The 22,227-nt window shown below is 35.6% G+C and overlaps 2 protein-coding genes across 4 annotated transcripts; both read left to right on the forward strand.

Moving 5' to 3' along the window:
* The first annotated feature begins 1,306 nt into the window (after positions 1 to 1,306).
* Positions 1,307 to 8,801, forward strand: LOC115420974 (troponin I, fast skeletal muscle-like). Its single transcript, XM_030136617.1, has 7 exons — positions 1,307 to 1,397; positions 3,187 to 3,219; positions 3,457 to 3,493; positions 3,628 to 3,756; positions 4,821 to 4,910; positions 6,759 to 6,935; positions 8,528 to 8,801. Exons 2-7 carry the CDS (start codon positions 3,212 to 3,214, stop codon positions 8,621 to 8,623), a joined length of 537 nt encoding a protein of 178 aa, XP_029992477.1. The 5' UTR covers positions 1,307 to 1,397; positions 3,187 to 3,211; the 3' UTR covers positions 8,624 to 8,801.
* A 505-nt stretch (positions 8,802 to 9,306) lies between these two features.
* LOC115420975 (troponin I, fast skeletal muscle-like) lies at positions 9,307 to 21,901 on the forward strand. Of its 3 annotated transcripts, none has more exons than XM_030136620.1 (7): positions 9,307 to 9,544; positions 15,717 to 15,747; positions 16,062 to 16,098; positions 16,188 to 16,316; positions 18,278 to 18,367; positions 18,839 to 19,015; positions 20,483 to 21,901. In XM_030136620.1, the coding sequence occupies exons 2-7, from the start codon at positions 15,737 to 15,739 to the stop codon at positions 20,561 to 20,563; spliced, it is 525 nt and encodes a 174-aa protein (XP_029992480.1). In that variant the 5' UTR covers positions 9,307 to 9,544; positions 15,717 to 15,736; the 3' UTR covers positions 20,564 to 21,901. The 3 variants fall into 3 exon arrangements, with proteins under 3 accessions (XP_029992480.1, XP_029992478.1, XP_029992479.1); XM_030136618.1 differs by lacking the exon at positions 9,307 to 9,544 and adding an exon at positions 10,178 to 10,305; XM_030136619.1 differs by lacking the exon at positions 9,307 to 9,544 and adding an exon at positions 10,211 to 10,286.
* Positions 21,902 to 22,227: the final 326 nt, after the last annotated feature.

A 22,227-nucleotide genomic window follows, 5' to 3' on the forward strand; every position in this document is an offset into this window, starting at 1 on the left:
TTTGCTTTTATGTTTTAATGCCTGTGTCTGTGTATGTAGCTGTATGTTTTTGTTGCCTATTTATTTTGCTTCTGATTTTATTGTAAAGCACTTTGTGAATCTATCTGCAAAAAGTGCCTAATAAATAAACTTTATTATTATTATTATTGTTATTAACTGAGGGACCCAATCACTTGTACTATAAGAACCTCAGTAAACAATGTTTTTAACTGTAAAACTTATCTTTAACAAATAGATATTATTAATGTGATTTTGTTGACCACTTGTGTATGTTTTGGGGCAATGTGATGTTGGTGTCAACTTGGCAAGTTTGTAGAGAATTTGTCAAAATGTAGCAACTGAACCATACTGTGGTACACTTACTGTACAATTTACTAATAACTTGAAATGTTTTCTTCTTATTAATAGTAAATCATGTTGAAGTTCTCCCTATTTGTGCTACTGAAGTAATGGCACTGTGATATTGGAGTGGTAATAGTCATTCCCACTTTTAATTTTCCAGTGCTATGGAGAAGACTAGTGTTCACATGCTGTTCTCTGTCTGTCACTAGTGGTCTTATCTGAACCCCATCTGTCTGGCTCACCCCCATCGATGCCTTCTTTTAAGCACTGTTACACAAATCCAGTACACTACACCTCCCTTATTTTTGCAGTTTTAGATTAAACTTCCCGTATTTCTGAGTGCTTTAAATGAACATGTTCTTCTAAATTTGGCAAATTTGGAGAAAATTGGCTATGAATATTAAATGCTGGACATTTAATGTTTATAAGTTTACACCTTTTCAAGTTTTCAGCTTCATTTCTGCGTAGATTAGTTTTGATGTCTGTTTACAGAGTTCCTTCCTCTGGTGTTTTGTCACTTTGAGGCCATCTCCTGTTATCGGTGTCTTAATATCTTAAATGTAGAGTCTTAAATGACCGTCTGGAACACCCACTCTGAGTTTTCTTCCCGTCCACCTGCTGCCCATTCAACTTTCATCACCAGCTCTCCCTCGTCTGCTTGACTTGGTTAATAAATTGAACCGGAAGAGTCCATAATTATGTCAATTTTAAGCCTCATCTTTTTGTTTTGCATCTCTTCCCTTTTCTTTAATCGCTCTCTACACCTTCTTTTTTGGGGGGAGTCATGGGGGAATAATACAATTAGTGAAACAATCTAGAGGGAAGGGGTTATTTATAATAGTGAGATAGGGAGGAGATTTCTGGGTGGGAGTGGGGTCAGATATGATATTTCAGATGCTGGAGCGCCTATTGGTCTGGGGTAAAATTGACTTCCATAAAGAGAAAGTTGGGGTTTCCTTTGACGTTGGGGAATGCAATATATAGCAAGTTATACAGACAAATCTGAGCCACTCTGCAAATCTGTCTCCCCGTTTTTGTTTCCATCTTCAACTAAGGTAATGCACTGTTTAATTTCTCTACTGTGGTCAAGAACTAAAAGTACAAAAAACTTTCTGTCTCATGCTGTTTATAAATGTCAGTGAGGATTTTTGAGCTTTTGTAAACACAGATAATGTATGCTTGTCGATACTGAAGGTTCCAGCTCTAGAAGTCCTTGGCGTAAGATGATGATGATGATGATGATGATGATGGTAAATGAGGAGTTTTGGATGTTAAATGCGGTTACCTTTGGTGTGAAGCATTCATGGCTGCAGGTGTGAAGCACAGTGGGATGGGTGCTGTGGTGTAAATGGACTCTAGAGCTGAAAAGTGATAGTCCCAGTGTTTATTGCAGTGTCATCACAGTCTGTTTGACTAAAATCATGTGTCAGTCTGAGCTGCAGGTTGAATTTAATGCTTGAATCTGTTGGAAAATGTCCAAAATTATCTGTCTGTTTGAGCGTAAACACAGCACAGAACTTATTTATTTTGTCACTCTGAACGTTGACACTCACTACTGCTCGTCAAGTTGGAATAATTGTGTTTTCAGACACATTCCTCTTTTTTTTTTCCTTTTTCTATAAATCAGTAATCACCTTTGACCTGGTGCAATGATTACATACTGAGTCTCAGTTACACTTTATTTATCTAGAATAAATCACATTGTCACAAACATTTCACAAGAACAGGTACAAATATTTTATTCAAATTTTATGGGCCACAGTATATTATGAAATGTATAAACAAAACAATATAAAATAATAATAATAATAAAGTAATGATTGCAGAATATTTATTTGTCTATTTACACATTGACTTGATCTACATGTGAACTCTTGACATCTAATAAAGCATGTAGAACTAAATACCTCTTAATACATTTCACTCACACAGAGTAAAAATAGTGTTTAATTAAAAACATAATTACTGCTGGATGGAAAAGCAATTTACAGTTTGCTACAATGAGAAGATTGTAAGATTATCTGAGATTTATTTTTAACATAATGTCACTCAGCTATTACCATGACAATAACATTTGGAATATATTTTTAGGAAGATGATACTTTGTTTTGTATTCATAGTTTTTTGTTTTTTTTTAAGCAAAATATTCATAGTAATGTAAAAGAAAGGAAAATGTTATCACTGTGGAGCAGATATTGTTGGTAGAGATATTTGCCTAGAAGAGAAACGTATGATCAGATACTAATATTGAAGGATTTAGATGAGAAGATAAAATCCCTAAGTGCTTATAGCTCTGTGTAACGATGCAGAAAGACCTGAAACCTTATAGTTGTTGGTTTTTCTATTTGGAAGAAGAGTTTGTTCATCTGGATTGTTCTACACAGTCTCTATTTTCAGAGAAGACAGTTAAGCTGAAGTCCTGGTCATGTCCAAGATGTTTGAACCAACAGAGAAGTATCAGGTGTTTCTGATAATCTTCCAGAAGACAGACCTTTCATCACAGGGACACCCATGGGGGGACAACTGGACCTCCAGTCCTTGTCCTAATTTAGGCTAGAGGTTTTTCCTTGAGGTGGACTGGTGATGCTGGACTTGGTGTCGTGTTTCCTCTAAGTGGGGTTAATATCTGAAAAACACCAGACACATTCATTCCAGTGCTGACCCGACCTTCACCTCTGCACAGTGTTTCCCTCTGTTTTCTACCTCAGCACACCCCACAGATAAGAAGTGTCCCTTTTTATAAAAGGCAGTGTCCCAATGAACTCTTTAAGAACAGATTTTTGCTGTTTGCTAGCTGATCAGTTTTTATTTTCTTGATTTGTAAAATGTCATGTTTTTTGACAGATTGTGAAGTGAAACAAACGGCAAGATGTCGGAGTGAGTAAATCTGTTTTTGTTTTATAAATGACTTAACAGAAACTTAACACCACAGCTGAACTGTCTGACATTTTATAATTACATCTGTCATTTATATTACGACATTTCCATTGCACTGAAAATGTTCCGGTTTCCATCGAATGTTAATTTTTGACTTTTCTGTTCTGATGTCATATTTTATTTGTTCAATGAGTTAAATTTACTAAAATAACAAATCATCTATTTCAAATGCTTCAGAAAAAAGATGTCTTCGAGTCGCAAGCATCATCTAAAAGTAAGTTTCCTTCTGGCGTATTTAATATTGCTATTAAAAATAGTCTGGCCACAATATTAGAAACAACAGTCTGGCTGATGCAGTGAGACACTGACAACATTAGCAGCTGATCTGATCTGGCTGTTATTTGGCAGAGTTTGATGCTGTCCATCGCCAAAGGTTTGCTGGAGGAGGAGGAGAGAGAGCGGGAGTTGGAGAGGTCGAGGTACATGGCTGAAAACTGCCCTCCTCTGTCCCTGCCCAGAAGCATGCAGGAGCTGCAGGTACGCAAGCATTTCTACCAACACTTCACCAAGATGGGACTGAATTAGGGATGTAACGATATGAAAATTTCATATCATGGTTATTATGACCAAAATTATCACGGTTATCATTATTATCGTGGTATTACTGAAATTGTGCTCAAAATGTTCAAAAAGTACTAATACACACACTGAAATAATTTAACCAAGTTGTATTTTGAAAATAAATAAATGAATAAATAAATAAATAAAATAAAATAATAGGCACAATGTACCTTCTCTTGGCAGAAACAGTCAAGTATTAACCCTTAGGGGTCTGAGCGTATTTTGTCCGTTTGTGAGTACTTTTGATTTTGCCTTTATATACTATATAAACAAATGTTTACTGTACCCATGTTTGTTTGTTTTTTTTTCAGCACAACTTCATCTATATCATCTGTCTATTATTTTTCTCACTTTAACCTACTATAAAAACATAAAAGGACAAAAAACACCAAAAAAAAATATAAAATCCGATTTGAAAAATGTATATACTTTATTGCATAAATAACACAAAGATGCTTAACGAACCTTTTCAAAGACTTTAAAAGTGAATATTGGTTCAAATATTAGGTATATAAAATTAAATTTGTAATAAATTAAAACTATACTCAAATATTTGACATTAAAGCATATCTTTACATAGGCGTTTTCTCCGCAAAAGTGCGGTAATCAAACGCGGTTATCATGATAATTAGAATTTAAACAGTAATACTAACCGTCTGCAATTTTACCACGGTTTATTGTTATACGGGTAATCGTTACATCCCTAGACTAAATACACATACTGAAGGTGGTTGATATACAGCAAAATGAGTCACTTGGTTCTGCCTTTATTGGCCAAAGGCTATTAATGTTTTTTTTTTTTTTAATTTGCATACATTCACTTTAATTTCAGAATCATTGTTTGTGTGATGTTTGAAATAAAAGGATTAACTCCACTAAAGTAATTACACCAGCTTTACATAAGCCTTACTGGGTTCCTTCAGATTTATTAAACATGGTCTGTTTTTGTTCCTAAAAGTGTTCTTCATGTCTCTGTTCAGGACTTCTGCAAGGACCTGCATCGCAATATTGACAGAATTGATGAAGAGAGATATGACCTGGAGATGAAAGTCATGAAGTCCAACAAAGAGGTAGATTATGTGACTTAAATTAACCACTAAAGATGATAAATAATAATAAAGCACCATTTCAATCCTGACTAACCCTCAGTGGAGCCTCCTGTTAGGCCCTCAAAATCTGTTTAAAGGGGTCATATTTTACTAAACCCACTTTTATTAGTCTTTGGTACATTTGTGTATTTGGACCCTAATAGTTCATAAAGTTTAAATTTGAACCCTCCAGGTGCTGCAAAGCTATCTTTATATTCATTTTGGAAAAAATCGAGTGGATTTCTACAACCCGTTTTAATTCCTGCTTGATTTGTTATGTTTAATAAATAGTTATGTCATGACATTTGCACATACAAGGTCAAGACTTCCTACGCACATTTCTCCAAAGACACCATAATTGTTTGTCAGCAGCAGCGGTTGTAGTCCATACTGAAAAAATGTCCGAACTTTGAGCCGATTACCTATAATGTTCAGTTGTTGGTTGAACTGGACAGAGCAGCACAGCCAACAGCCTGGAGGGGGTGGGGCCTGAAGTGGCTCATTTGCATTTAAAGGGCCAGCACTCAAAACAACCTTTCTGGTGTCATGACTCAGAAATAGGGTTGAAGATGGACCTGTGGAGTTGAATTAATGAAGAATTCAGACTCAGGCATAGCATTTACAGTTAATGTAGACCACAGGACAGTACAGTTGGTGTTGGCTGCTGCCTTATTGGTACAGACAGCTGCCTGTCAGCCAGCTGAGCCCATAAAGGAAAAGAAAAGAAAAAAAAAAAAAAAAAAAAAAAAAGAAAGGAAAAGAAGAAAAAAGAAAAAAAAGAGAGAAAAAAAAAGTAGACCACAGGAAATTTTTTTAAAATGCATAATTCCATTTGAAAAAAGCAAAATATCACCACTTTAAGCCAAGCCAACAACTCGCAATATAATTTTTTGTACACTGTAGAGTCTTCTCTATCACATCACACAGATTCTCAATGGGGTTCAGGTCTGGACTCTGTGGGGGGCCAATCTATGTGTAGAATGATGTTTCATGCTCCCTGAACCACTCAACAATTTGAGCCTGATGAATCCTGGTATCTTGGAATATGTCTGTGTCATCAGTGCAGAAATGTTCATATCTGGTCATTCAGTATATTCAGGTTCAGCTGACTTCATTTTATGGACGCATACTGTTGATGACCAAGGACCTGAACCAACTGAACCAACCCCAGATCATAACACTGTCCCCACTGGCTTGTACTGTAGGCACTAGGCATGATGGGTAATCACTTCATTCATCTCTCCTCTCACCCTGATGTGTTCATATCTCTGGAACAGGGTCAGTCTGGACCCATTAGACCACATGACCCGTTTAAAGCTCTACTCTACTGTTATTGTTGCTGATAAAGCTACACAGCTGTTTAGTCACAATCCCTTCAGTTCTCTTCACCTTATGCCTGTAGGAAATGCTCCTGTTGAAATTATTAAATGTAACCATGAGTTTTTAATGTTGATTTTTTTTTTTTTTTCCCAATTTGATGTAACTGATATTTGATCACTTGAATCATTCCCTGAAGATGATGGTTACAGGTTTTAATATTGCATTGGGCAGTTTTTTACTTAATTTTAGTAGTTTGATCAACCTCTTTGGTTGTTATCTGTTCTTGATGCAGGCCAATATTTTGGCCTTTCTTAAACTGAGTTACACTTTTTCCATCACCACAGGATAAATCTTCTGACTTGGCGGTTTAAGAAATAAGCTGAATCCATGTGGAGACCTTTGTTTTGTCCAGGCTGTTTCAGTATATCCTCTGGATTATAGTGAAACAACCGCTAACAGGTTGAAGGGGTTAAATTTTCACATGGGCCATTGCTACTCGCCTCCTTTTAGATCGACGACCTGAAGATCAAGGTTCAGGATCTGATGGGTAAATTTAAGAAGCCTGTCTTGAGGAAAGTGCGCATGTCTGCTGATGCCATGTTGAAAGCTCTGCTGGGCTCCAAACACACCGTCAACCTGGACCTGAGGGCCAACCTGAAGCAGGTCAAGAAGGAGGTCAAAGATGAGGTGAGGAACTGGCTCACTGAGACACAAAGGTTGAGGAAATTCCTTTTAGCTTTTTATGTCTTTATTAGATAGAAATGTTGACATGTTCTTTTGTTAGACGCTCCAAGAATAAGTCCGGATTCTTTTAGGTCTAATTTTTATAAATTTATTTTTGACTTGATCTGACCACAAATAAAATATAACTCAGCTGAAGATCCACACACCAAGCAGGAAAAATGGATCCAGACATTCCAATGCACATCACTTTTCTAATCCTTGTAAACTGATCTTCAAACTATGGGCTGAACCCCTTGTGCTAGGTGAGTTTGGTCACAGAAAATGGACTGGTGTCATCTGACTCTAAAGTCAAGCAGATGTGATACCTCAACTCTATGTAAAACCCAATACTGACAGTGTGTTTCCATCTTATCTGCTGTGGTTTACAATCCTATGTGAGCATGTGCATTTAAAAGTGTGCCTAAGGTAAAACCTAAGTCCTGTGTTCACAAATCTGTCAGTTTAGTATGTTGACCAAGATGTGACCCAATACTATCCAAAGACCTTTACCACTAACCAGTGAAACAAAGAAATCTAGTGAAACAAAGGAATCCTAACTACTACTGACTAATATGTGATTAAACTTAAGACTTCAACTATCTAAATTACAATAATATTTCAGAAAAGAACAGTGAACAGGATGGGGAATGAGGTGAAACAAAGGTATCTGACAAGATCTGAACCACAGACACCACTGATCATGGTTTGCATCTTAACCTTGTGAACCTTTGGGGTACATGTCAGTCTGTGATTTTTTAATTAGATTTGGAAAACTGATTTTGCAGCTCATAGTCTAGTAGATTAACATTAAACAAAGAGAGGTAATAACACAAGGGTTTTAAACCCCTGATGTGTTGTGGGAACCTCCTTTTTAGCTGACTGGCTGATAGGCCATGAGCTATTGTGAAGGCTCTGTGTCCGGCAGCAGCGGCGTTGTCTTTGTTAGCAATTTCTTCAAACATCTTTTAGATTTTTACATTTTTGACAAATTTTTTTGAAATACTAAAAATAGGCCTTTACTTATAATGGACCCTATTTTGATGGCTTATAACATGGAAAGATATTACTGATATCAACATAGTTATTATTGAGCACTCATAGGAAGTCATATATGGACTTTCATTTAATTTGTTGAGTTCTCCTCCAGTGAAACTACCACCCACGTCTGTTGGGAGATTGATCTCCTGCATCAAGACCACAGGACTCTAGCATAGCAGCAGAACCTGACAACATCATAAATTCAACTTGTTATTGATTCTTGATAGAACATGCCAGTGAGCTACAGGACCATTGGTCTTATTTTCCTTTCTGGCAGTTGCTGCAAGTTGAAACCCAGTGATACCTGTCATCTGGTAAAACAGTAAAAACATGTCAGGAGTCTGATTTGCAAATACTTAAATGGTGTTTCTTTACTGTTAGTGTGTATAGCAAGCTATTTTTATGACTGACATCCCCTCTGAGAAGATGAAGTAAAACATTTTGACTGGTATCTAATTTCATCTTGCACATATTTGCTTTAACCTTTGCTTTAACCTTTGCTTGTTTTGATCTTTCAGGATAAGGAACTGCGTGATGTCGGCGACTGGCGTAAAAACATTGAAGACAAAGCTGGCATGGATGGAAGGAAGAAGATGTTTGAGGCTGAGGCTTAAGTCAATGTCTTATCTTTTCAAAACCTGCATCTGCTCTGAACAGTCCTGCAGTTTTTTACATTTCTGTCTTATTGTCTGGATTTATTTACCTTTTCATTTTTGCATTATACAGTAAATATGTAAAGAGCCAACATGTAAGCTGCAGAAACCTTGACTGAATAAACAAATAGCACCTGCAGAGGGAGCCTATTTCTCATGCTTTGCCACATGTGCACCCTGTTGTATTGTTTCAGTAGATGTGATTGACTGGAACAGGGGTTAAAGGGCGTATTTTTTAGTTAACAACTGTAAACCTACCCTATCATAGCTCTCACTTGTAAAAAATGACTCCGCGAGTGCTGTGGTTTGACACAAACGTGTGGCTGTAACATTTAGATGTCTTCTGAGAATGTTAGAAAGTAGTTGATATAATCCAGGTCTGAGTCTTATTTCATGGTTGTTGCTGTTTTAATATGTGCAAAGCCTCTAATGGTGTCAAATTCACTGAAGGTTAAAACTCATGGCAAGAGGTGTTATCTTTAACACATCCTTAATGAAGACACAGGTGTAACTTTATGGGAAACACTGAGATATATGCCACCTAATAATTTCATATAAATAATACACCTCCTAGAAGTTGATATTATTTTGCGTTTCTCTTAACATTTGAGTTACTTAGGATTGAAAACAAGTCATAATTCTATGTTTTTTGGGAGTAAATTTCCCCACAGATTGTTCAGGAACAGATCTGAGGTAAGTAATATATTTTTGTACAGTTTATTGTTATAAAGTATATTTCATAACTCGTCAGTTTTATCCACTTGGCCTAATATGAAATCATGTTTGAGTTTGTTCAGTATTCCCTTGTCTGTTTGGTCTTTCAGCTCCCTGTTTGCATTTCAGGTATTTAGCTGCGACTATTCTTGGCTGCAGCGGCTCACGGTGAGTTCATGTTTTTATGGAGTAATTAAAATGCATGCTTTGTTTCCTAATGCATTTTCATTTAATTGGTCTGACATTCCCGTCACTATGAATCTCTGTTATGTGTGTCTCGTCTACTCATGATTTGTCAAATATAACAACTTGTTAGACTTAATCAAACTCTAATACCCCATTCTAAATAATACATCTTGTTTGGATAGTATCTTTAGAACCTAAAATGTTGCTGTAGATTAAATAATGTATATAAAATAAGAAAAATAGCAGCGTATGGATAGAACGGTTAGTAATATTTTCAGTCACAGACCACTATCAGGCCACTTTTAATCAATCTGTTAATTAAATCTAAACAAAATAAAAAAAGCACCAAAACGTCATGTTCAAAACAGACACTATCACTTTACTGTGATAGAAAATACACCATCTACCCCCTTACATTATGACCTGCTGATTGAAAAATACCTCTGCTTTAATCGTTTCCCTGCATTTTGTGAATCAGATGACACAAGATAATACAGATAACAATCTTAAAGGGCGGGTTATTTATAATGAGGTGGGCTGAGAAAGGGGGCAGATGACACTGTACTGTATTTCATGACCTTGCCAGCCCATTGGTTTGACCAGTAATCCACTTCCATAAAGAGAAAGTGGAGGATTTAGATGGCTATCAGAGATTGCAATATATACCTTCTTAACACTTCGTCTGCCTTGGACTCATCTGTGTGGCTGTGACTCTAACAAGCTGGTAATTCTGCTTTGTTAAGGTTGGTTTGATGTAGTTTTATTGCGTTCAGTAGATAAAATATAAACGCATGGGATATTTCTGTAGTTTGCATGGGTATTTTTTGCATGAAAACTACTGTAAATGGAAATAGATCTGCCTTTTTTTTGTCTTATAAGTTATTAAAAAGTCATTAATGTCAAGGTTAAAGGTTAAGGATATGAGTTTGGGTTGTTTTAGTTTTGCTGGATATTTAACACATGTTCACATGATCACAACATTGCTCAGATTGTTTAGTGGCTGCTCATGCTGTGTATTTTATTGAGGCGTCGATTACTATGACCGTTTTGTAGCAGCAATAAAATGTCAAAGGTTTATGATTTGATGTATGAGTTGTATATATAGTACTAAAGTGTTAACGATTATGAGTTTGAGCAACTTAAACAATTTTTGATTAATTATGAATTGGTATCAGATTACATTATTGTAGTTTTTTTTGCATAAAATTACTTGAAATTGAAAAAAAAAAAAAAATGCATGGGAAGTTTTAGCTTTTTGTTTGTTTGTTTTTATTTCCTATTTTTTCTACATTGATCTTGTTATTTCTCGATTGTTAAAGCTAAAGGAGTAGTTTTTCCACCTCACTTCAGAAACGCTCGGACATAATTTTAGTCGGCTGTGATGTATGGTCTGGTGAAGTGTCTCACTGAAATGCAACACCACTACAAGGCATGAACTCGAAAATCAATCTGTCAGTGTTTATCCTCCTGTCAGCACCCTAGGGTCTTCACAGGAAAATCTGTACTAATCTGTTTCAAACGCCACCCTCAGCCTCTGTTTTCACTTGACACTTCAGTGGAATCCCTCCTTTCCCAAATTTAGCTTTTCCTCAATGGTGTTTGTTTGCTTCTTCGGGAAAACGAGATCCCTATTGTTGTATTTCTCTTGGTTCTTCCTCAGCCTCTGTTATAAGATGCATCTTTAGGTTCGTTTAAATACAAAAGTCGATTGTTTTTGCCAAAGTTACTATAGGTCAGCTTGATTTTTTGGCCAAGCGTTTTACAGTAGAGCAATTTTTAAAGTTATAAACTTACAATACAGATTTGTAGTTAAATCATAGAAACAACAACTAGCCATGTTTTTTTTTTTTCTTTTTCTTTTTCACATTTGTTTAGAATTATATGGCTCTGAATTACACAATATAAATAATATAAATGTAATATAAATCTGTCGCATCACATCATATCTTCACTTTACACTTCAGCTTGAAGACTAAGCCCCAAATTTAGAAGCTTTTCCAAGAGTATTTGAACCATTAAACAACAATAGTTAATATTAAAGGCAATAATTAAGATAATTTCTCATTTTGACACACCATGTTGCTCTATTTTAAAAGCCAGTTTGAGATAAAGGTTTCTAAGTTCCCCAGTGTGAGGTTGATAAACTGTACGTGCATTTGAGGTCAGGTTATTTTTGCCGTACGCTCTAATGTCTTAGCTGTCTGAGGGATGTTCTGTAGTGTTGAGTTACAACAAACTCTACCACCCTCCCTCCAGAGACAATTGTCCACATAACACACACACACACACACTTAAGACAAAAATCAGGTCCCAAATTTAACCCTGCAGATATAATTCCATCTCCACAGCAACATGTTGTCAAGTCCTCAGAGTTTTGAGTGTCCTAAAATACGCCATTAGCCCTGGAGATACCCCCCTGCTGTTATTAGTTTACAGATGACGGCCATTTGTTCCTGGGCCAGCTATGGGTTTTAGGATGCCTGCAGTGGTTGTCAGACGTCTTTTCTTTTAAGACGAGCCTGCTGTCATTTTTCCCTCCATAATGAAGACGTTAACAACAGCTGTGGCTCTAGAAATAGAGTCTTAATCCGCTGCTCCGTCACAGCTCCTAAACATTACAAACAACTCCGGTAGTATCTATCTGGTGCCATCAGAGTCCCCAAGGCCAGTACTTAGGGAAACTATACAGCCAGGCGGATAGATTTACTACTTTAGATGCAACAGAGGTGAAGTTTTTTGTTCGCAGTTTCAGTCTAAGCTACTTTATATCACCCCTTTTAAAAATGTTTCTACAGTAACTTGCCAGACATCTTTTATTTTAGCCACTTTCCAGTTTGCTGCTTGTTTTCCATTCATTGTGTTTAAAAGTTAAGGTTGAATTATCTCATTGCTACATCATGTGGAGCAAAATCAGCCTATACCACTTAAGTGTGTGTTAATGATACATAAAAACTTTGTAGGTATTTGATGATTAATTAACTCAAATTTTCAACTGTAACTCTTCAGGAAATTTTAACACAAGCTGAATTTATTGTTTTATTAAATGATGAATAATTAGCGGAATAAAGGTCAAGTTACTGTAGTTGATGTTTAAACATTAAAATATATTAATATGTTTAGTTATTATGTTGCCATGCTAGTATGTAACACACACTGTTACATGGTTTAAAAGGTTATGTAATCAGCTGATATTCAATATAGCAGCATACTAGTAGGGCTGGGTGATGAAATAGTAATAGTATTTGTCAAGATGTAATTTTGTATTGTATAAATATAAATGATGGTGGCATTTTTCTTTTCTTTTTAGAGTTTTATTTTTTTTTGTCGTTTGTAATTATCAACTAAAAGATCCAGAACTCAGCTTGTTTCACAAACACAGAATATATGATTTATCAAAATGAATAAGATGAGCAAAATTAGAACTAAATTATAAATGTGTGTTGTCTTGTTACAACTTCAAGTAGTTTTCATCTTGTTTCATCTTTGATATTATTTTGTTTTTGTTCCTGTCTTATGTCATTTTTATTGTTTCTCTTTCACGTTATTTTCATGTTGTTTCTGTTATCATCTGGTTTAATCTTTTGCATCACTGTTGCTGCTTTACATATTCTTATCTTCCTATATTTTTATTTTTTATGTTGTTTTCATGTTGTCTTCGTCTCTTCTGTCTTGTTTCGTCTCATGCTTTGTGTGTTTCATAGCATCTTTTGTAATGTTTTCAGTTTGTTTCTTTTACAAGTCTTCTACAAGCACAAGTAACCTTATGATTTCTTCAAGTTTCACTCAAAAATTAGCCTTTAAATTGGGAAAAAATAATGATCTGATATTTGTTTGTGATAATCACTGATTGATAATACTTCGCCTAGCCCCACATACTACTGTCATCAATCAAAAGCCACTTTTACACAGAGATCCCAGAAAAAAGGTGAGATGTTGATCCCACCTTTTCTCCACCATTTACCGATTTCCACCGGCTGGACTTTTACACAACGGACCCGCGTTTCGGAATCAAAGGGGCAGTGCCACAGTGCAGCGTATAGTGTGACATATCACTTGTGTGTTGGAAATACCCCAAGCATAGCAATGTTGCTAACCTCTCCAGAGTCGGCCCATCTTTCACTGTTCCACAAATGTTAGCATGGATAGAGTCCTCGTGGATCTCTGTGTCTTCCCAGTTCGACGTCTTTCTGGTTGCATTGATATGTTTGTTTACTGTACACTCATTTTCAAAACTCCTCAGCGCGGGGGTTGCACACGCAATACGGCATCAAAATGTCACACCTTGGTTGCGGAACAAGAGGAGCTCCTTTTACAGAACGTTCCGAAATCATGATTCCACATTTATCACAGTTCTGTTTCTACCTTCAGAGGCACTTTCAGAGGTGGAACCAAATGATCCCATCATTTCATTTACACAGATGTTCTGGAATAAAGGTGAAATATTCCCACAACAGAAGTGCTGTGTAAAAGGGGCTAAAGTAAAATATTTAGTCTACTTATATCAATTGCAACACATCAGTCATCATGTTCAGATTTAAACTTACCTTCAAATTGTTTTTAATTTTAGATATTAGCGTGCTAGCATAGCATGCTGGTGTAACATACTTTTTTTTTTTTTTTTTTTTTTTTTAACTTTTCTTGTCCAGCATCATAACAGCAGAATGGTAGTCTGGTTGCCTTTTGGTGCTGAACAAATTTGCTTTGCCAAGGGAAACTTCATAAAGTATATGAAGCTCCCCTTGATATTCTACTGTCTTTATTATGAGTTTTGTTGAACCACATTTCGATGCTGGACCTGACATGGGGGGGGTTGAAGGGGGGACAACAAGAAAGAAGAAGATGGCGAAGACCCTCACAAGAAAATATCAACAGCACAAACAATAATAACTATGGTGATAATTATAATGGTAACAATAACTACAACCAGAACTGAGTAAACTGGGCAGAAGAGAAAGAAAAAAACAAAACAAACAAACAAAATTACAATAAAATAAAATTTAATTAAATACATAAGGCCTATTAAATAATGAATATAAGAATAGAAAGCCTGAACAGAATATCACGAACAACGTCCACCCTGGTGTAACATACTAATAATTACCATGTTAGCATTCTGGTAGCATGTTAGCCTAAGCCAGGAATGTTCCCAGGTCCTAACCCTGACCGTGACCCTGGGAACACACAGTCTATTTGTCATGCTCCCATTTTGTGCCATTGTAAATCTGGGCAACACAGGACAATGGAAACCTAGGCCCCTGGGAACAGTGGAATGACTCTGCTGCAGTTTCCCTTTGATGTGTCTGGATGGAATTTGGTTATTTGGTTTATATTAATCCTGTCAGGATCTGATGATAAATTCTGACCTGCTGGCAGCATCACTGGATCACAAAAGTCTTTGTGAGTCATTCTCTGTGGATTGTAAATACTTGAGCCAAATTTACTGACAATCCTTCCAATAGTTGTTCCTGTCTGGATCACATTGTCCACAGAGTTATGCTACCAGTGTGGCTAAAAATAGCAGGTACCGTCCTTTTAGGCATTAACACCGCGGGTTACAGAGTTCCGTTCCATGAATTTTCCTAGAATTAACTTGATGTCTTAAGATAGCATTAACACGGTCCGAACATGAAATGTGAGACAGGAGAGTTCATCCAACAGCAGAGAATTAAGAGGGAGACGTGACTGCAGACAATACTGGCATAAAACTGAACAGTAGGTAAAAGTGCACGGTTTGAGATTGAAGAAATAGAAATAAATCCAAACGGTACAGACTATTCTAAGGGCGACTAAATCTAACCATTCAATTTGAAATCACATATGAATTTTACCTTTATCACAGCCTAAAGTCAGCTCTGCCAGTTTAATTAGATCCACATAGTTGAACTAATGGAGTCAAATCCAGCAGCACTGCACTCAGTCATACTGTTATAAATGAAGATGAATAACTGAAAGGTACTAAAACAACCCAAAAACAACCATATGATTATTTTGTAGTATGTGTTTCAGTGTCTAGTTGACTGTTATTGATAGAAATAAACACAGTAGCATGATTTATAAGTGTTACCATAATGTCTTTTGTGTATAATAACATTTAATTTAGTTGAACAATCTCAAATATACTGGTCCTAATTTTCATGCTGTCTTTTTTGAACAGGTAACTGTCCTGCAGCTAAGATGGCCACTGAGTAAGTGAACAGTCCTTTTATTTATGTAATTTCTGATTAATAACCTGACTGTTTGCATGTATATCCAAGCCATGGATCAAGTCTTGCTTTGGTTTCAGTTGTTTTTTTTAGTGTCTTCATCTTGAACAAAAAGCCTTGAATGAGAAAAATTTTGCACATGTATTATCATATTCCATCGTTGTTCCACCATTTTGAAGATAACACTCACTTGCTTATAATTACAGTTATTTTTAGAACATTGTATGAACAGATTCAACATAGCCGCTCAAATCTTAGTTCTTAAGATGATCGGTGGTTTTTGTTTCTGTCTGCAGGAAAAGACTGTCTGCGAGGCGTAAACACACCCTGAAGGTAAGATCACAAAGCACATAAATGCTCATTTTGAATCCTGTCGAAACTTAATTCACATTCCTAACATGGTGTGATGATGACATCTGCAGAGCTGTATGCTCATGGTGGCCAATAATTTGCTGGAAGCTGAAGCGTCAGTGAAAGCTGAAGAGAGGCAGAAGTTTTTGGCAGAGAAACTTCCTCCTTTGGAGCTGCCCTACTCCAAAGACGAGCTCATGGTGAGAAAAAAATATGGATCTACCTTGAACCTTGAGTGCTTTTATCATGTCTATTGTCTTTTGTCATATTTGTCTGTTGTGTTCTTATATGTATAATGGAACAATCTTACATTAAAATATGTGTTGAAATAACATTTACTCTATAACCCAGTGGTTCCCAACCTTTTTTGGCTCATGATCCCATTTTAACATCACAAATTTCTGTTGACCCCAGATATTCAAAATGGAGACTTTTTTTGCTAAAATTAATTTATTATTGATTACATAATAGTTTGCTATACTATGTTGCAAATAAACATTAATTTTAGACAACATTTAGTCTATATAATGTATATTATTATGGACGGAGGCAGAAAAGCCAGGTGTAGATTACTGCACAAAGTGAGAATTTGATTTTCCTTGGTCAAGATATGTACAGTCAGTCCAGTTTGGATTTACAAGACTGACAATTAATACTGAACAAACAAGAACTCAAACTATGAATTATGAAAGAGCTGCAGCATCTGAAACCGACCACAATGAACATTTGAAAACAGTACCACAGTGCTTCAGTTTCAGCTTCAGTTTGTCATGTCTTTTATTTATTGTGATTGTCTCTCTCAACTCACCATATATTTTTTATTAGTATTTTTTTGTAATCAATTACTAGACCCACATGGGGTTCCGACCCTAAGGTTGGAAAACACTGCTATAACACCAAACATATCATATTTGATAGATGAGTTTTGAAGCCCTCTACATGATCAGTGTAATAGTTTTTTTTTCTTGAAAAACCTGATGCATACAATTAGATACATGCAATACACAGATAATCCACCAGGGGGGAGGAAGTTGTTCACCAGAGGCCTTTCCAGTGACACTATAAGATTATCATTAATGAAGAAGGAGGCAGAACTTTGCCCAATTTTGAAAAGGAATTACCAATTTGTTAGACATGTTTGTGTTATATTGTTTTGTTTTTTGTTCAAAAATAATAATATTTGAGCATTGAGACCCAATGTATCAAATATGATACAAAATTGAAACTCATGTATGGAAATTAACATTTGAAAACAATTTTTTTGGGTTCAGAAGGACCAATAAAGGCTCCAGTTTTAAAGGACTGGAATTTTCTGTCAATGATGCAATGATTCAGGCTTTACAGGGTTAAATCTACTAATGGAATAAAATAGAATAACCTGAACAAGCAGGATATACTGACAAGATTTGTTTATTATTTGCATAGTAATGTAGTTGGCATTATGTTTAAGTGTTGTAAATACAAAACAATTTTTTTTACAAATACAGGTTTTTCTTCTTAATTAGCATTCTCTACACACTTGTTTATCTAAATTTAAGTTGTAAAAATTCATAAATAATGTACACTCATTAATAATAGGCTGTCTGTGAAAGACAAAAACAGTCTCAGCAGCATCATTAGGGTCTGTTCCAAAATTAAAGGAGTTCAACCAAAAGCCCTGAATTCTTTATGAAAGAAGCAGGTGGTGCAGAAAGTCAGAAAAATCCTAAACCAAGCAGACCACGTCCTCAAAGACAGATTCACTTTAATGCTGTCAGGGAGACGTTACTATGCACCTTAGAGGAGAACGAACAGATACACAAACTCATTTATTCCCTCTGTTGTTAGGCTGCTGAATGAGTTAGGGTTGTAAGTGTCTGTTTACTTTGTTACTTGCTTTTTTTTGTCTTTTACTTTTCTTAGAGGTGTTGTATGCAGCTGCCTATGTATATACTAATGATGACATTAAGCTGCTCATACTGACAGTGTGTGTATGTGTATGATGATGATGTCTGAAATGTTAATGTCTATGTTTGTTTGTTTTTTTTTGTGTGTATGCTGTTCTATGATCCACTCAAACTGTATTACAGACTGATAATACAGTTGCCCCCTGTGGAATAAATAAACTTATCTATCAATATATTCATTTCATTAAATTGAACAAACACTGCTTTGTCTTCAGGAACTTTGCAAGAAGCTTCATGAGCAGATTGACATCAGTGAAGAGGAGAGATACTGCATAGAGTTCAAACTAAACATGGTTCTTAATGAGGTAAGACTTTCTTTAATAAAACACATTGATTAACTGTTAAATATGGAGTGAACATTTACCAGTTTATACAGTCGAGGAAAAAATTATTAGACCACCCCTTGTTTTCGCTAATTTCTTCTTCATTTTAATGCCTAGTACAACTAAAGGTACTTTTGTTTGGACAAATATAATGATAACAACAAAAATAGCTCTTAAGAGTTTAATTTCAGAGCTGATATCTATCAATTTTTCATGGTTTTCTTGATAAAAACCAAAATCACTTAAGTTCTTCCATCAATATCTATGGCATTGTACTGACAAAAACAGTGCTTTTAGGCATTCCATGTTTTCTTTTCTGTCTGTTTTAGTCACATGATGCACACAGGAGTTAGTACTTGATTGCATAACCATTGTTTTTGATGACTTTTGATGGTCTAATAATTTTTTTTGCGACTGTATTAATGGTCCTGTCTGTCCCAAATTTTCCTAAAGGTTCGAGATCTCAACATCAAGATTGTGGATCTGAGGGGCAAGTTTAAGAGACCCAGGCTGAAGAAAGTGCGTATGTCCGCTGATGCTATGCTGAAAGCTCTGCTGGGCTCTAAACATACAGTCAACATGGACCTGAGAGCCAACCTGAAGCAGGTCAAGAAGGAGGTGAAAGAAGAGGTGAGCTGCTACCTGCTTGGTTTAGTTGGAGCTTTATGGCTTTTTCACTACTGTCTTGTTGAGTCCAGACTGTTGGACTTTTTACAGTTTGATCCAAACCACATTTGCAGTGATGAAACCTGCTCTGGACCATGATTCAGACTAAACAGCTGAACTTCTGTCTGGTCTAAAGTAGTGACCTCAGTCCAGACCAAACTGAACCACAGTTAAATTCATTTACAGTGTGGAATTTGCACTTTTTAGATAGTTCAATGAGCAAAATTAACAACATGACAGTGTTCAGACCCATTCCAAAGGGAAACAGTGCACATGTAGATGATGACAGTATGGTGTGCGGCGTGAAATAAAAACTATGCAGACCAAAATGTGTTTGATTGGGACTTAGGAACGAAAATGTCCTTAAACACTTTTATGTGCAGTCGCGGAAAAAATTATTAGACCACCCTTGTTTTCTTCAGTTTCTTGTTCATTTTAATGCCTGGTACAACTAAAGGTACATTAGTTTGGACAAATATAATGATAACAACAAAAATAGCTCATAAGAGTTTAATTTCAGAGCTGTCTATCCATTTTCCATGTTTTCTTGATAATAACCAAAATCACTTCAGTTCTTACATCAATATCTGTGGCATTGTACTGACAAAAACAGTGCTTTTAGGCATTCCATGTTTTGTTTTCTGTCTGTTTTAGTCACATGATACACACGGGAGTTAGTACTTGATTGCAAAACTATTGTTTTTGATGACTTTTGGTGGTCTAATTATGCTTTCTGCAACTGTATTTACACTTACATTTAAAATTGCAATACTCAAGTTTTTTGCCTCCTACTAGGGGCAGAAAACTAAAAAAAAAAAAAAAATTGAAAAAAGAAAGAAAAGCTGGAAGGTAGTAATTGTTAAAAAAAATCAGAATTTTGACTGCAGTGTGAGAAAACAACACCTGGTGATTATATGAGCATAGAATTCTAAGAAGAAAACTCTTGTACAGTGAAATCATAAGTATTGACTTGGTGTTGATTCCGTTTCATAAAAGGAAGAAAAAAATGTAATTATATGTTAGATTAAATCTGACAGGGAGGTAAGAACACAGTGTCACAAAATCAAAAGTTCAAATCTATTGTTGTGAATTTGATTTGGTTTATTTATTTTATTTCCCATCTAAAAATAGTCAAAATTGCATTATATTATTAAGAAGAAAACCCTCAAGGGACCTGATGAGTAGAATTCTCCAGACTACATATTTCATGAAATGCTTCTGTAAATGTAGTATACTCTGTTTATATGTATGTAATAAGACATAATAATAGATAGAAATTATTAGTAATAATTACATTGCATCCTATATTCACCCATTAATCGACAGGATTCTTTCTAAAACCTTTGACAACAACTACAGCTAAGTAACTTTTAGAGACAATATTTTATCATGAACTTTTCCAAACTAAAAGAATGTTATCTGTGTTTACAGGACAAGCAGCTGCGTGACGTCGGAGATTGGCGCAAGAACATTGAAGACAAGTCCGATAGGAAGAAGATGTTTGATAGTTAAACATGATCGATCTTTCATTTTTGGGCATAAAAGTGATTTTCAGGACAGAAATCAGGTCAGGTGTCTTTGTAACTGAAGAGTTTTATTCCAAGGTGCTGCATATCCACCTCAAGTGATAAAAGTATTGAAGTGAGGGCTGTAGAAGTTGTACTACACTTAGTTTACAAATTTACAATCAAATTAAACTGAATACTGAATGCTTTATCAACCAAATGTATAGGAGCAACATTAAAGTGTGGTATCTTCTTGTGTGATACAGTAAGTGATAAATGCCCCTTTTTGAAGGTAGTGTTGGAAAACTGCAAACATAGAGTTTTTGTATTTATATATTCATCTGCTATTTGTGTGTTACTTCACTTTAGTTCCAAATAAGGAGAAAGAGATGACTGACTTTGTGTGTTTTTCAAAGGTATACAGGACAGGTTGTGCATCTGAAAACTGCCTTTTAAGCAGAGTAGATGAAGAAAGATGGGATTGCAGTTAGATATAGTTTGTGGTTATCATCTTTGGAACAAAGCTCTTCAGTTGAATCCTTCTGCTTTTGCCTGTATGGACAATGTAATGTGATGTATTTGTACTGTAATGAAGATAGCTATTAGCTACGTGTTGAATTAAAACTGCGCTTTTTCTGTAAGGGCTGAGGCTTCTGCATTAAAATGATGCTGTATTTTTCCTCAAAAATGTAGTTGTTTATAACATCTTACCACTAGAAAAGCACTCGAAGAGCGCAGACCTCCACCAAGGCAGATCAGCGCCCCCCCCCGATTACCACCAAAATTTAATCATTTGTTCCTTGTGCCAGTATCAACATTTCCTGAAAATTTCATGTAAATCTGTCCATAACTTTTTGAGTTATCTTGCTAACGAACCAACAAACAAACAAACCCTGGCACAAACATAACCTCCTTGGCGGAGGTAATAACAGCTACATTTTAGAAAGTACTGTTCAGGAAAAATGTAAAACAGATTGGATGGTATACTTACTGTACATGTATTTTTCAGCACAGATGATTTTGTTGCTTAAATATTTGGATCTTAGTTATTTTATAAAATTTAACAAATGAAGAAAAAAATTGGACTCTACTGAATATGTATTAGTTTTGTAGCCTATGCGTTATGGTTGACGAGCTACACATGACAAATGAAACAAAAAACCATAGGGTCTAAACTCCACAGGTGAATACATAATTGTCACAATGCCTCATTTATGCAGAAATAGAACTCAGCCTGCAGTCTGTTTTACTCACTGTCATCTTTTCTAAACTGTTCACACAGAAATGTGATGTACTGTCTCTTCTTGCTACTGTCACATTAAATCTAAAAGCTTTGTGTTCATCTTTTCAGTCTTTTTGAATTTGTAAACACTTATGATATAGCATAGTTAATGTGCTTTGTATATGCTTTGACTTTTTGGAAGTTTGACCCACATTTAACTCAGTATTTATTTATTCATTCATTCATTCATTTATTTATTTGTTTATTTATTTATCTACCAGTCTCTAGTTAGTGGCAGTTTATGCTTTAACAAACAATAAAAGCTATAGTTGTCACGTTGCTAGTTGCCAGCAATTGCAAAGGCACCTAAACTATTAGTTTTTCACGAGTGTGAATGATTAAAAACACTGTCTTAAATTTTACATCGAACTCAACTGAAGACCAACATT

Source organism: Sphaeramia orbicularis, chromosome 6 (genome assembly GCF_902148855.1).
Source record: "Sphaeramia orbicularis chromosome 6, fSphaOr1.1, whole genome shotgun sequence".
Taxonomy (NCBI): Eukaryota; Metazoa; Chordata; class Actinopteri; order Kurtiformes; family Apogonidae; genus Sphaeramia; species Sphaeramia orbicularis.

Excerpts from the sequence above, each read along its gene's own strand:
- LOC115420974 (XM_030136617.1), top strand. Across the intron at positions 3,494-3,627 it reads GTCGCAAGCATCATCTAAAA|AGTTTGATGCTGTCCATCGC; the intron begins GTAAGTTTCCTT and ends GTTATTTGGCAG. Across the intron at positions 4,911-6,758 it reads TCATGAAGTCCAACAAAGAG|ATCGACGACCTGAAGATCAA; the intron begins GTAGATTATGTG and ends GCCTCCTTTTAG.
- LOC115420975 (XM_030136620.1), top strand. Across the intron at positions 16,317-18,277 it reads ACTCCAAAGACGAGCTCATG|GAACTTTGCAAGAAGCTTCA; the intron begins GTGAGAAAAAAA and ends CTTTGTCTTCAG. Across the intron at positions 19,016-20,482 it reads AGAAGGAGGTGAAAGAAGAG|GACAAGCAGCTGCGTGACGT; the intron begins GTGAGCTGCTAC and ends CTGTGTTTACAG.